At 39.7% G+C, this 16,297-nt stretch overlaps 1 protein-coding gene across 2 annotated transcripts in view; it reads right to left on the bottom strand.

Moving 5' to 3' along the window:
• LOC119789754 (plexin-A1-like) overlaps positions 1-16,297 on the bottom strand; it is a 384,280-nt gene that overhangs the window by 44,902 nt on the left and 323,081 nt on the right. For both annotated transcript variants that reach the window (XM_038294813.1, XM_038294814.1), the window contains exons 19-20: positions 13,191-13,334; positions 4,286-4,520 (exon numbers count right to left, since the gene is read on the bottom strand). In XM_038294813.1, the coding sequence (XP_038150741.1) occupies positions 4,286-4,520; positions 13,191-13,334 (379 nt within the window). The remainder of the gene's footprint in view (positions 1-4,285; positions 4,521-13,190; positions 13,335-16,297) is intronic.

The raw sequence follows: 16,297 nt of genomic DNA, 5'->3' as shown, positions 1-16,297 counted from the left end.
TGCTAATTGATATAGAAGGGGGCTTGCATTTTGTGAAGTCCCTGGTTTGAATCCCAGATACTGCTTTTAGTACATGAACACAACCCTTATTCCCAGGATTCTCTTTGGGTGCTGCACAATGGTAGCCCACTGCTCCCTGACTCAATGGGTTAAATAAGGAGGACAAATTGTAATGTAGAGAGTTCCAATGAATGATTAAGGTGATTCTTAACATCTAAAGCACTATATGCTTCCCCTGTCTCACTTAATGCCAGTGTTATACTTCTAATATTTAACTACAAAGAGAAGCAGCAGACATTGCATCCATAAAAAACCAAGGTTGTTCAAAAAGAATATTGGAATCTGTCTCACAAGGTGGCATAAACAGCTATGTATGAGTGGATTACTGCTGCATACTGAAATAGGTTCAGGTCAAACTTTGCTGGATAAAGATAAAGAGTCTAAATCAATACCATGCAATGCCAGAACATGTAAAATAAGCCTTCCCTCTACTTTAAACGATTAAAAAATAAAGTTCAAGCTGGAAACATGAAAAGTTAAAGATTATGCCAAGTTGTGTTAGCATGCTCTGTTTTGTTGATACACTCGGGGACCCGTTCTGGCAGGCGAGTGTGTGTTTCTAGTTGTGTCATCCTGTCATTTCTAACTTCCTGCTCCAACCATCATCTAGGTCACTAAATAAAATCAGCTCAGAATTTCAAGAAATCAAGCACATATTTTCTAAACCTGAAAGTGGATCCTTCCTTCCATAATTTAAACATCCATTGCTTCCATAGTATTTTTATTGGTATCTTTCGATTACTCCATGTTTGTTAATAAGAGGACTATAAATAAAGGGATTTGTTGTGATGTCTGATTCTCATAAATGCCTGAAACAAGCCTCTCATTTCTTTCCCCAGACGATTTTTAGAGCACAGCCCACACACATGTAGCTCACTATTAGGTATCACATGCATAGTGGGCCGCCCACCTCATCTGCTACCCCACCCACACGTGCCTCTTCCTCTCTGTGGGCCAGATGGGCGTGCAGCAGGCGGGGCGGAGGGGTGGGAATAAGGCCATGCTTCATCTCCTTCACAAAACTGGGTGTTGATTCATACATTGTTTGTTTTTCACATGTGACATCTCAAACTGGAGCACTAAAATAAGGTCAGAACATGCTTGGTAAAATGTCGCCTCTGACAGGGTATGTGGAAGTGTTGCTCTGAAAATAGCTTTGAATCAAACCTTCTGACAGCTTTTGTTTGACATGTCTGGCTGCTGGTAAGAGTTATGACTCTGTGTCAAGACGGTGGTTTGATCATATTAGCACTTTTAACCACAGCCTAGTGTGCTTGTTGCATTATCCTGAGTGTAAACACCTACAGTAAATCCATGTTTGCATCCTAAAGAAAGCTCTCCTACAAGCATTCCTTCTACAGTTTTGTTATAAAAGGTAATCAGATGCAGGGCTATTGGTCCTCTTATCTATTGCCCCTCTATATATAACTTTTCTAAGTAATTTATTCAGTAGCATGGATTGAACACTGACACATTTGGTTGTATAAAAACATCAGAAAAATTATGTATTATGTTGATGTGGAAATCATTACCTTATCTGTAATGTACGTTATATCTGAGCCATAACCCCTAATTTTTTAGCATTATGCATTGTTAAAGGAGAACTAAGTGGTCCCCAAACCCCAGCTAAATTAAATGCAGTCAACCCTGCATATCTATAAAAGTAATTACAGCTTAGTCAAATGTATTATTTACAGTTCTAAAGAAAAGGGTTTTCTCCCTAAACAATTTCTCCTCCATTATTTTTTTTTTTTTTTGGCAAACTTAACAAATTTAACATTACTTATAGAAAACCTGGATTGTTTGACATTTTTGAAACTTGTGTGGCAGTAACTCACTCTGGTTCAATACACTTTAATGAAACAATAAGATGTCCCGACGGCATAGTGTTTGTACATTTTGTCCAGGATTAAGTGTAAAAAGCTGCAGAAAGACATTTAATCCCAAGACGCATAAACCTGGAGTTGTGCTGAGAAGACAGTCTGAACGTTGGAGTACAGTAAATCTGGGGTTTAAGCTCAAGAAGAATTCCGTGGTTGCTGAGAAGTTGAGAAACCCATCAGTAGATTCCAATGCTAATTGGGTTAGCAATGCTTTTATGCCCTATTCTCTGAGCTGTCCATTTTTACTGAAGCATAACAGCATGGCTGAGACTTATCTACAGTAGTAGCTCTGCCAATAGTCACCATCTGGCTCTTCAGTTGTGCAATAGTACTGCCAGTAGATGGCGCCATATCTGTTTATGTCAGCTCATCGCACCCAGTGCTGAGGTTCTATTTAGGCTCAAAACACTATCAGGAGGGAAGCCATATATTATCAAAATCAGCTGGATTTTGATCTTTTTGCTATAGGAATATAACGTGCCTGTGTTTCTTTGATAAAGAAAGTTATTGGCATACATCATCAATGACGCATACAGGCAGTGGTGAAAGAACCCATAAGAACAACTTAAGCACTGCTGATATCACTAGATTGAGTCAAGGTCTAAGTTAATTTTGCCAGAAAGAGTTGAGCTCGGATCGAGCTGTATGCAGACTGGCAGCTGGAGGCAGAAGGGTCAGCAGAAATGTGTTTTATAAAGTAAAATACTGCTCATGCAAAACACAATGATGTGAGCCTTTCAGAGAAACAAGGAATGGAACTGGCATTCATTCATTAAGGGTCAACAAAAAACCGACAGAAATACAAGTGGTTGGACATGAGGAAGGTCCAAGAAGGCAGTTATTTCACTCCAACATACAGGCATGGTGTTGGTAGTGTAATGGTGTGGAGCTGCTTCAGAGTCTGTGATGGAATTATATCAAGAAACCCCACATGAAGGATTTCAGCGCCCTAGTTTAAGACTTTAATCTTACAGAGATGCTGTAGTGTGACTTTAATTGTATCTATGCTGGAAATCCTCCAGAGTGACTAAATTAGTGCAATTCTGCAACGAAAAGCAGAACAAAATTCATCCGGATCTATTGCCAGTTAATGGCAAACGTTTTGGCACAATTAGTAATTAGGTGTAAGGCGTGATTACTTTTTCACATAGAGCCAGGCTGGTTAAAATGTCTTTTCCTCTTAGTAAATCAAATGTCTTTTGTAGTTTACTCTGGTTATCTTTGATATAAATATTTGCGTGATGATCTAAGACTTGTAATAGAACAGCTAAAGCTCCTTTCACAGTTTTCTATCCTACTACAAATGATGTTTATAAGAAAAGAAAAATCTTCTGGAATGTTGGTCTCAGCAAAAGGAGCCAAAATAAATTTTGTGGAACATCAAATTCTGTGATGTCTTTCAAACATGTCATGCATTTTTTTAAGTGCTCCCGATGTGAGAGGTTCCTTCATACTGGAGATCTATGATTTAAAAATTTACAGATAATATAGATGGCAAGCTAGACTGATTTTCACATCCTTAGATTGCCAAATCTTATTTAGGTATTTGTGACCGAGATCTTAAAGCTCTCAAAGACTTGTGCAGAAAAAGAAAAAAAAAGAGGAAAGAGAAGAGTAAGGAAAATGTGCATCAATCATTGCAAAATAACAATAACAATACAACTGCATGTTTTTTCCTAAGAGAAAGTCTCTCTTTAAAAATGCTTTGTATCCTCTGTAAAAAGGATCAGCCTGTAGAGCTCACTCAATAAACAAAAGCTGCTTTTTTTCCCTCTACTTTTGCTTAAAATTATTTCCATTTTCCAAACTAATCTATAAAAATACTTCTATTTGAAAATGTGACCGAGCAGCATGCAGCCAGGCCCTTTTCCAGCACTTGATCCGTCTGCTTTTATTTCTACATTTCTGTTTTTCTATTACTGAAACTAAACATGCCGAGTCTGTGTTGTTTATTTATACTTGTGTTTTATAGTAAATCAGAAGATAAATAGTGTTTTTACGATGACTCTGCATTGACAGTTTATGCTTTTACCTCAGCAAACGTACCCTGTACACACTCTATTGTTAGTGATGATAATAGAATACAACTGGAATTGATTGCATCTCCAGCTCTCTGCAGATTCATTCATTCTAATCACTGCCGATATGTCTGTCGACGTGATGCCGTGTCTAGCAGTAAATCGACCTTTTGAAACTCAGGCTCAAAGAAATACCTTTAAAACTGTACATCTTGCACTTTCCCTTCCAGTTCCATTCCAACAAGGAAGGCTTATCAAAATAAATCGACATATCTGTCAATGAATCATCTTTGAAAGAAGGTAGGTACTTTAAGAAATGCCCACCTTCTTTACACTCCAGGGCCACTCGTGACTCGAGGTTGTCCATCTGGAGCTGCAGACGTTTCAGGGTGCGGTCCGCATCCCTCGACTTCCTCTTGTAGGCTATGAGGACGGCGATAATCACCAAGAGGAGCAGGCCCCCACCCCCTCCAATGCCAATGATAGCAGGAAGGGTGAGGAGACTGTCCGAGTAGATGTGAAGAGTTCCTGGTGAGTATTCGAATCCACCGGCCCGGATCTGAACACAAAAACAAGCCGTGGTAAGTTTAACACATAAATATGCGTACTCCTGCACAGACATCACTTTGGAGAGTTTAATTTTCTCTTTAAACTTTTCTTTTTGAGACTGGAAAGACTGCAAATAGATCTATAAACAACTTGGTAGACAACTTTTACTTGGTTTTTTTTTTGTTTTTCTTTTTCTTTAATCCCCCCAAAAATGTGCAGCTCAGATCTATACATACACAGCAACTGATACTTTAGAACTGTTTTTAAAGGTCTCAAACATAATGCTGGCAGATGTTTGCCCACTTTGTTGAATGAATCACTTTGTTCTTCTAAACTTGTTGCTTTCTAAAGGTGGATCCAAACTTTTTCACACAGTTGAGATCAGGTCCTTCAAAAAAAACAAAAAAAAGGTTTTTCATAGCAAAACCATTTCAGATGTTTCTGTAGTGTAAAAACACCCAGTTTTATCCATCACAAATTGTCACCCTCAGGGGGAAAGAAATTGGGCAACAAGGCAAGGATCCATCAGATTGTAATCTGATATGAATTTAAAACTTTTGGAATGTCAATAATATGCAATATATCCTCTCACTCCATGTTTGATTTTCCATGGACTGACATGATATAAGTCCAAAAAAAAGATTCTGCTTCAAAATTAGTTGGAAATTGCAGCCAAAATGTCTTGTGAAGATGAACTATGTGGTCATAGTTCACCTTTCTGATATTAGACAGGAAGAGTGTGGAGGAGTTGAAGAAACACAAAAACAAAATCACTAAAATAAGTGTTTGGCAAGGTGGTGTCTTTATTATGCTGAGGGTGTAGTTTGTGGATGGTATAAAGGCTTCAAAGGGTTATTTTATATATATTTTTTTAAAGAAAAAACCCAAAAATATTTAAACTCTACTTCAAATGTAAAAATAGAAGTAAAAAATGAACACAGTTACGTCTTAAAAAAAGCAAAAAAAATCCTAACTGACTTATTAAAAGTATAGTGGAGAATTCTAACAAATTTTTGAAAAGATATGCCCCTTTAAAAGAAATGCACCTGCACAACCCTGCAGGGAACACCTGCAGAGGGAACACCTATTAAGCGTGTGCATGCCCCGTTTAAAAGTTCCTGTTTGCACCGCTCATACAAGCTGACTTTCCGAAAGAAGAATTGCAATTTTTCCACTATGTCAGACTCACTACCGGTGAGTGAAAATGAGGACAAGCACGTAGGACGGCCTTACGTAAACATATCACTAGAATGATTGAAAAAGTAGATGGACCACGTATTTGATCCATCTGGAAAATGAACATCCTCCACTATACCTTTAAAGCTGATTTTGGGCAGAAGAAGCATGTCAGCTTAGGGCTTCTCAGAGTTCCCTCACATGGATTATGGTTATAAGTAGTGTTGCATCGATAACGATCCAGCACTAAAATGGTGGTATTGGCATGGCTGAGTACCAACAAATAGGGCACCGATACTATTTTGAGAGCCAAAAGTTTATTCAACTATTGTCACCCATTCCATGTAGGCAATAAGAAGTTCTAATGGATTAACTTTGTGTTAGTTTTTTTTTCTCCTTCACAAAGGTAGGCAGCAGCTTGACAAAGCCATGATGGCAATTATTTTACATCCAAGTAGTATGCAGTTCTTTATCTATACATACACCGATGGTACAGATGGTATCGGTATCGGCCAATACTGCACAGACAGGTATCAGCACAATGCTACTTATAAGTAATTTTTGTCCTAGCACACCATCTGATTTAAATGAGCTCTAGTAGTTGAGTGGTCAATATTAAAGCAGAATCACAGCAGAAGCTTGTTTATGGACAGAATAATTGTCTGAGTATTTGTGTACCAAGACAACGCTCTGATTCCAACTTACCCTCCTTCAAATAGTTTGTTTTGAATTAATCAGACATTCATTTCCTTGATTAGTGTGTGTTTAGTTCTCATGCACACTGTTATGATTCACCGTAGCTACTTAGTAAAACCTGTCCTCAGCTGGTGCCCAAATAAACTGTTTGACCAAAGAGTTTATTGCATTGCTCAAAGGTTGCTAAACCAAAGTAATTAAGATATTTCTGTGGAGAAATATTCCAGTCCCCAGTTTGAGATTTTAAACTAACACCATCTGTTGGGAAAGTGAGAGAAAAACACGGTTAATTTCTGCATCAGCCCCTGTTTGAGATCAGATAAGGTAGTCTGAAGGGATCAAAAGTTGTTGATATGATGAAAGAGAAACTGGCCGAGCCGATCTCTAAAGCAAAGGTCATTAAATTTTCATCTTTCCTGTATTCGCACTAAACAGCCAGATCTGAGACAGGCTTGTGCTGTGAAGGCTTACATCACCTGTTCGACTGTTGTGAACTTTTCTTGTAGGAAAGCTTCTCAATTCCTGCCTTTGGGGGAACAACTTCAGAGGGCTTTGATAATGAAGATTTCACAAGTTAACTCACTCAGTTCTTTTCTAGCTGCAGTAGCTGCCCATGTCTTTGAAGGCTTCGTATTTGGGTTAGATATTTTCATGTTAATGTCCTCATGCATCACTGTCAACTTTAACTGATTTAAGTCGAAATGTGAACGATGGGCATGTGGACAAGGATAAAGTAAAGCAGAACAGGACGACAGAGACATTAATGTCATAATGGCATCATAAAAGATGACCGATTCAGGATATACGCACACATGCAGGCTTTGCATATATGCACATGCAATATAAGTAATCAAACAAAGTAATCACCAGCATTTAAATCGCTCCCCAAGGAGCTGTAGAAATTATGGAAAGTCAAACACATCTGATGTTTTTTTTTCCTTCTGACTAACTGCATTTATATATGCAGAGTGTGTCACTGGAATCCATCAAATCAAGCTATCCCCCGAGGGGGTTGATAACCGATTCAAATTAAGTGTGATTATAAGCTTTGAAGTTCTTGTAAGAGCACTTTCATGTTGACATTAACAGAGCCGGAAAATAAAGGGGATTTAGAGAAGCTGTTACATCAGTCTCAATATAATCAATAACTACAAATTTAATTTGTAATAGAAAAAGGCTATTAGAATTGGATTTTAGGATTAGGCAACTAATTATCTGCGTTGATATGAACTATGTCCTGAAAGAAACAAGATCGCTCCTTATTTCTGGCTTAGATTTGCTTAGAAGTAAAAATCTATTTAGATGTGGGGATTCTGTTTAAAATTTTTTTACATTAATTGTAACTGAAGAAAAAGTAAAAAAAATAGTAGCATCCTGGACGCATGGTGAGTCTGACCCCGGGGGCGGCCGCCCCCATCAAGGCGGGGCTTAGGATGTCTCGAGGCAGCATAAACCGGCCTCTTGCAGTGGTCTTGGGGGGATCTGTGGCGACGGACGTCGGTTACTGGCCTGGTAGCTGTGCTGCCGCTGGGTTGGTCCGGGGGTCTGGAATCCCTGGGGTGTGTTGGCCTTGGACAGGTGCCCTGGCAGGGCGTCGGGGGTTTTGGTTCTGTGGAGTATGCTGCTTGGGGTGATGGTGGTTTGAAGGGCCTGTCTCGGTCCTGGTCCATGCCGTCTCCTGGTGGGGGTTTCTGAATGGTTCGTGCGGGCTGGGCAGCAAGCTTTTTATATGCATAAAACCTCTAAAAGCCTGGAATAAATCTCTGTTTACATGGTAAAACACCTCAGCTGGGTGAAAAAAAACATTGTCTTAAAATTATTATTATTTTTTTTTATATATATATATATATATATATATTAAAAGATTATTTCAGTAAGATACTTTTGTCCTGATAATTTGTGATAGTGAGGAACTTGCACAAGGAACAAGCACAAGATTATAACTGAAAGATTTTGGATGTATCATAGACCTCTGATTTCAATCGTCTGTGGCAGCATTAGTGGGGATTTAAACTCTGCCAGAAGACATATTCCACAAATAAAGTTCCTCAATAGAAGGTGAATGTTACTAAGTTCTTTCTGTTTCTTGTCCCCGACACATTGGCCAATTCCACCTTATGTTTTCTCGGGCGACAGTGGCGTTGGATGTAGGAGTTTGCCCTGAAATCGAAGGGTTGACGGTTCAAGCCCCGACTCTGACTTTCAGTGTCGTTGTGTCCTTGGGCAAGACACTTCACCTGCATTGTCTACTGATGGTGGTTAGAGGGCCCGGTGGCGCCAGTGTACGGCAGCCCCGCTTCTGTCAGTGAGCCCCAGGGCAGCTGTGGCTACAATGTAGCTTGCCACCATCAGTGTGTGATTGTGTGTGTGAATGGGTGAATGAATGTAGTGTAAAGAGCTTTGGTCAAGTCTCCTAACTTGAATAAAGGTGCTATATAAGTACATGCCATTTACCATTCTCACAAACTTAAAAAAAAATGGTTTGCCTAATCAATGGCCTTCTTCACACCACTAATCCCTCCTGCACTGGAAAAAAATTGAAATCTAGATAAGTCATTTTTTTTCTTAGAATAAGCAAATTTGTTGTTGGATTGAGGAGGTAAAAGATATAATTTGCCAGTGGAACAAGACAATTTACATTTAAAATAAGAACACACAATTGCATTGTCTTATTTTAAGTGTATGTTATCTAATTATCTTATTTCAAGAGTAAAAATACTCATTCCATAGGCAAACTATCTAATTTAGCTACTTAAATTAAGGGTAAACACACTTAATTTCTAGATCGCTTTTCCAGTGTGCGCTCCCAGATTTGTAGACTGCAGGACAAACCATCATCCTGCCCTGTAGACTGAAGAATATAGAATAGCACATATCATTTTGAAAGGAGGCAAAACGCTACTTTATCATCTTCTTCAGAGAAACACTGAAAACATGGAAGACAGTTGGTCCTGAGTAATCTACCACTGCCTTAAAGGATTCAAAAGTCTGTTCAACCTTCCTGTTATCTGCAGAAAGACACGTATATTTTGTCCTTGTTTAGTTTGATTGACCTGCAGAGATTTTTCCCATGCAAAGTTATCCAATTTTCAATAAAATCATAGATTATATGCCAACTCAGTAACAGCATTACTACCTGAGACTGTTGTTGTAAGGGAGACCTTGTGCAGTAGCACTAAGGCATTGAACCTTCACCATTCAGAAAAAGGTTGGATTTTTGAGTTTCTAAAAGACTATCTGACTTATAAGAGTGAATATTTCTAACTTTTCTGTTAGATTTTTCAGTGTATATCATACTTCCTACATAGTGGATTGGTAAGGTAATAGGCATTATAAGGGCACTTGTGTGTTTGAGAAAAGTAATTATATAAAACATAATCTGACTGAGATCTTGCAGAAGGTGAAGTAACGTGGAGTTGGTGACATATTTCCGTGCCTCGTCTATTTTTATTTCACTGACAGACTGAAGGACTGGCAGAAGAACTTAAAAAGCTGAAGGCCAAAACAACAAACAAGTTTCTTCAGAAACTCAAGGGAGGCACACAGCTGCCAACACACAGCTGAACATCTGAGGGCAAACACAAAGACACGCATGGAGCGGTTCTTAAAGTGCACCAACAGAAACCAACACACACAGCGACGACACAAACCTGGGGCCAGGATGTATCAGCACCCATTGGGGTCCCCTGTATGTAGGTCATTGTGTACGGGGAATAAAGATTTTGCTGCAGCTGTGTCCTGCACAACATACTTCACAAAGGCGCCGGCTCTAACACACACACACCACAGGCAAGCCATAAACACATGTTATGTAGCTGCACACACAAACACACACACAGAGAAGAGCAGATAGGAACAGACAGCTCTATTTTTTTCCACGGCTATTGTCACACGAACGACCAACTCCACAAGCACTTCCAACATATCGCATCTCTCCGATATTTAACATGACATTTCGTTCAAAAAAGGAAAAGTGGCGGATGTGTGAAGCACTCCACGAGAGATCCACCTTGGAGCTGGCTGGTTCTGTTGAGAGCTATCATATTGAATTACACGGATGCGCTGTCAGTGGCTTTCTAGGTTTATTGACTGTAGCTAGCATGGAGTAAATGTCATAAAGATATAGTGAAATGACTGTGAAAGGACAGCGGTGATAAGTTTAAAAGCTGTGGAAGTGCAGACAGACCGGGTGTGCTATTAGGATATTTAAAAAAAGAATCCAGATGAATTCACAGTGAGTGTCATGTCGCCAGGATGAGGTTTGACCTTCTGTGGTGCAGACGCTCCTGGAGCGACTCGGTGACTCTGAAGGTCTGCTTTAGTCAAAGTAAATCAGGGATTTTTAGTCACAGAATTGCAGACAGCCAGACGCAGGTAAAGCTGAAGGGCAGCGTCAGGATGTACTTTAAGCTGGAGATGTTGCACGGGTAACCAATCAAATAGCAGCATTTTTTGAAGTAGAGAACAACAATCATTCAGCTTGGTATATAGACAATTTCTTGATTCACATATTTTATGAAACACCTGAACTGACCGATTCTGATTTTTTTCTCTTTTTTCTGGCTTAATGAGAGCAGTGGGCTTCATGCTGCCCTGCAAGGCTTTAAACCTGGGTTTGAATGGAGACAAAGCCATTCTAAAGCACAAATCAAGGCATAATGTTGAGCCTGGATCCATATTTATTTTTGATTCTGTTCATAGTGGAGAATCCTGCTTCACAGCAGCAGGTTAAGCCAAACATACTCAAAATGTGCAGGGTCATCTTTGAGCACCATTTCACTTTTCTGTCACCAGTTCACCGCAGTTCTTCCAGCTCTCCACACTTTCTTTCACTTTTTTTCCATCTTCTCACTCTTTCCCATCGCCCAGCTTGCCAAAGGTTTGTCTGCTGAGTGGCTAGCAGCAGCAACCCAGACCGACACAGCTCATTGGCAAATTTTTATCATGTGTAGCTTGGTGCCGGACGCTCCGGAGGGCTTTACCGTACTAAAAGGAGAAGGCAAGTTAGACACTGTCGTCGGACAATGTGCATTAATTTATAAATGTTTTAAATCAGGTTGGTTCCCAATTAGCCAGCAGGTGGGTTCGGATTTTCCCGTCCCGTCTTGATCCCGGGCCAGAGTAGAAATTTAAATCCTGTCCCGTCCCACTCCTGGTGAAATTACTCCCACTCCCATCCCGCTTCCATTCAGAATGACTCCCGCTCCTGCACCACTCCCAATCTTGTTGTCTTCAATAAGATTTCACTTTTTTCAAACTTTTCGAAGTCGAGTTCACCACTAACTGTTGGTCCCTCCATTGTTGTTTTTGAGCGTGGGTGAAAAACTCAGAGCGGAAGCACTGTTGGTTTTTGGGTCGTGTAGTTTTTTTGACTCGCATTATAGTGTAGGCTTCAAGGAAAAAAACTACAAAATGGCGGCGCCAGTACTGGATTTTTTTTCTTTCTATTTTATTTTATTTTTTGGCATCAATCCTAGTTTTTTTTAGTTACTATTGGTTTGCTCCCGCTCCCGTCTGCTCCCTTTAATGTTTAATCCTGTACCGTCCCAATCACGTGATTGTTAATAATACTGACTCCCATCCCACGGGAATCCCACGGGAATGCCGTGACCCGTGGGATTCCCGAAAAAATGTCAGTCTCTAGTTCGGATCCGGACCATGGTCCGCTAATCCATCTAGATTTTAAGGTACATTATCTTCCTACACCATAATGCTTCCACCACCATGCTTTCAAAGTGTTCTAAGGTTTAAAAGCCTGTCCTTTAATTTTATTAAACATTCTTGTTTCAGGATAGGAGTAGGTTTAAAAAATACATGATTTTCTTTAAGGATATGACTGTAATATGAGCCTTGTCAAAAATGTTGAACTTAACTGCTGATCCAGGAAAAAGATGAGAAGTGAGAAGTTATTAGGGCTGAGGGTGGGTGGAGAAATGTCTGGCTGGAGACTTAATAAAGGTTATTTAAATTATATTTCATGTTTGAATAAATGTTTCAATCATCAGGCTTAAATGAACCTCATAAAAAAATAAATAAAAAAAGACATAACAGACTCTCCTGTCTGAAAGCCATCACATGATCCACAGCAAAAGACTGCTTATGGCTCCAGAGCTGTTAAAGAAAATATGTCCCAGTGGATAAACAGAAACACGGCTTTGCTTCTACAGATATCCTTACAGGTTTCAGGGTAGTAGGCTGAGAATATTTTATGAACAGGTAAATGATTTCCCTTATCCGCTTATCCGATTTAACTCAGCATTAACCTTCCTGTACGTCTGCAGCAGTGTTCATACAGCCAGCTTTAAACATTCACTGCAACAAACATTTATCAGGTTTCTATCTCCTGTGACAAAAACTAACTTATTTTCAGCAACAGGTTATCTGGAAGTCAATGAGGATCAATGTGTTAATTAAGCGAAGCATATTTAACAGCACCCTTGGAGTGAGAACGCAGCAGAGCATGTATCCTGAATCTGTCAGAAGACGTTGGTTCAAAAAGACTCATGGGATTATTTATATAGAAAAACATGGTGGAGGGAGACTGAGCAGAATGTTTTCAGATTCATTAATATGTGTTGGAATTATTTATGAAAAGAGGGTGATTTTCACTGGTATTTGGTTTTAATTGACAAAAAAATTGTTTGCAAAGTCAAAAATACTTTATGTCGTCAAAAGTACTTTTTAAATCGAAATAAAGTGGGGACAGTTTACAACAGAAAAGTATTAGTTTGGCAGCAGAAATGATCCAAAGGGGTGTTTATGATGGAGACAGATGAAGCGGCATGGGGATGCAGAGCTGTGAACTTACCGTGACTTTGTGTTGTCCGGTGAGGTTGGGCCATTCGCACAACAGCTGGCTCTCAGACAGGGTCAGGACACAGGGAGTTTCTCCAATCAGCACCGTGTAGTTCAGGCGGCTGTTACCTGGGGCCGCTGGGATCAGGTTACGACCCTGAGCGCAGAGAAGAGGCGGAAAGTGAGGAGAAGCACTCAGCCCATTTGTCAAAGCTCTACTTTAACTGGGACATTTGTGAGTATTGAAGACATTTATGGTTATTAAGTCTTTCATGGGGCTACAAAGTCAGCAAATCTTTTCTTTTAAAATCTCTTTCATCTGTAAGCCTCTTCTCTGGCTAACAAAAACCTTCATAATGACTACTATTTTTCTGCTAATGATATAATTCTCTCTGTTGTTACATTGAATGAAACGAGCCACTGACAGTATAATGACTCTTTTAAATTCCCTTTGGAGGACAAGATTGTCTATAGACCTCTGTTAATAAACTCCACTAATAAAAACTGGTCAAATATGTCTTGCACAGAAATAAAGGCTACATTAGTGGGGAAACATTTGTAAGCAGCAGCCATGCAGATGTTTAAATCCTGGGCATTTATGGATGTACAGTAGATAAAGTAGAATCAGAAGCACTGAACCATTCATACTCTCTATGATAGAGAAGGTAAAGGTAAACAAACTCCATAGTAAGCAGTAGGTTGAGCCAAACATACTCAAAATTTGCAGGGTCATCGATGAGTACATCATTTCACTTTTTTGTCACCAGTTCAACGCAGTTCTTCCAGCATTCTACACTTTCTTTCACTTTTTTTCATCTTCTCCTTCTTTCCCATCACCTGGTCTTGCCACAGGTTTGTCTGCTGTGTCTAAAAGTAGCAGCAGCAGAAACCCAGACTGACTCAGCTCATTGGATAATTTGTATCATGTGCAGCCTGGTGCCGGACGCTCTGGTGGGCTTTACCGTACCAACAGGAGAAGCTATGGAAATTAAATTGGACACTGTCATCGGACAACATGGAGTAATTTCAATTTCAATTCAGTTTATGTATATAGCGCCAATTCACACAAGTCATCTCAGGTCACTTTACAGTTCAACCAGATCATCCAGTGAAATTGATTCAAAGTTTTCTATCTAAAGAAAACCAGTTGATTGCATCGACTCATTGACTCAAATGCAATCCCTCACACTAATCATTCTTGTAGCGACAGTGGAGAGGAAAAACTCCCTTTTAACAGGAAGAAAAAACATCCAGCAGAACCAGGCTCAGTGTGAGCGGCCATCTGCTGAGGCTGACTGGGGTTCAAGGAGACAGAAGCAGAGATACAAAAAGCAGCTGTAAAATCCAGGAAACACACAGCCAGGCAGACGAGGTCCGAGCCAGCTCCCATGTCAGAGGATGAAGAGAGCACATCCAGCAAGTCACGGTCAGAGAAACAGGACTACACTGGAAAACAGGCTGATCTCCAGCATCTATATCTATATTCTAAATGTTTTAAACAGGTTGGGTGTGGATTAGCCAGCAGGTGGGTCCGGATCCGGATCGTGGTCTGTTAATACTTGACCTCTGCTCTACAGATGGACAAGAGATCAATTATTTAGAATGCTGCTGCAATTAGTTGTAATTTGTGTCCTTAAAACAATTTATTAGAATCCAAAACTGTAAAAAAAAAGATTACAAAGTATTGTTATCTGTTTATAAGACAATGAAATCTTTGAAACTGTTGCACTAAAAAAGATCCCTTCCTGGAGTGTAAATTCAGGTTGTATAACGGAATTATTTCATAGAGTCTGCTTTAGTTAACATATTTAGAGTGTTTCTAATCACTAGCTTTCTCTTGCCAACGGCTAGATCAATGCATCAACAAATATGAAAATACGGTGAGGATTTCATCTCATGACTTCTAATGACTTTTAGGCCAGATGTGAACCATCTGGACCAGAAGTAAGAATTGGAGATGGCATTTAGTTTATATGCTTCTTCCTCTTGTGGACAAAAACAAAACTTTGCATTTACTTTTATGCTGCCTTTCTTTTCATGTTATTTTGTCATTATATACCATGTACTGTATTTCTGCAAAACAATTTGAATTCTGTATTGTATTAACAATGCAGGACAAAAACAAAACATGCCAAGCAGAAAGAAAGATTCCCTTACATGATTGATCCTACATATAGAAGCGAAAGGATGCAACATGGAAACACTGACAAAAATGTAGTTTAACATTTAGTAAACAAAGCAATAAAAAATTATTGTGTTGGTCCTGAAAAACCTGATTTAAATATATAATTTGCAAACAATTTGAGTCTAATTTTCCACAAAGTTTGACAGTAATAGTAGATTTGCATTTAGCATTGTAATAATGGAGCTACAGCACCAGCTCATCCAAAAACAGGAAAACAAAAACAGCGAGGGAGCGACGGATACAAAGGGAAAAAAACAACAACAATTGGAAATGGTAAAAGGAAACCATCAGGGTAACAGATGATTGGATAGGCTAGAAAATAGATGGACAGGAGAGGAACAGGATTTGCTCTGAGTAAAGAAGAAAGGTAGTGAACATGAAATTGGAGTTACTGAGTTAGACAGAGGAGAGCGAGGAGATAGCTGCCATACCCCCCACTGACTTAACAGTGGGAAGCAGAGACAGACTCCTTTTTCCAATCCCATCGTCTCTGCAGGCTACTGCCACCCAGCCCAGCTCTGCAAACCTGTAAACATGCATCCCATTCCATCTCGCAATCACACACACAGACACGCTTCCATAGCATCCTGTAAGCACATGCGGAGTTTAAACCACACATGCAATGGAGTTATTGCTTCAGACTGAACTGTTGCCACACATAAACAACTACACGCAAGAATCAACACACTGGAGGAGAACTCTCCAAAACACATACAGGGACGCAGGAAAGTGCTCAAGAAACAACAGGATCAGATGGATGTTTTCACTTTTTTTTCCTTCTCTCTCTAAAAATGAGAAATTAATTGCGTGGCAGGCGAAGTGCACACATCTGAGAAGCGCCACAACCAGCCACCACATCCCATCTCTCCAAATTGCATTTCTGTCCATCTCATCAGTGCTTCCACTGGGTAAGCAGTTCCTCCAACAAGCCAAGC

This window comes from Cyprinodon tularosa, unplaced genomic scaffold (assembly GCF_016077235.1).
Source record: "Cyprinodon tularosa strain WSP-4 unplaced genomic scaffold, ASM1607723v1 ctg346, whole genome shotgun sequence".
NCBI lineage: Eukaryota > Metazoa > Chordata > Actinopteri > Cyprinodontiformes > Cyprinodontidae > Cyprinodon > Cyprinodon tularosa.
This window is presented reverse-complemented; position numbering and strand designations above follow the sequence as displayed.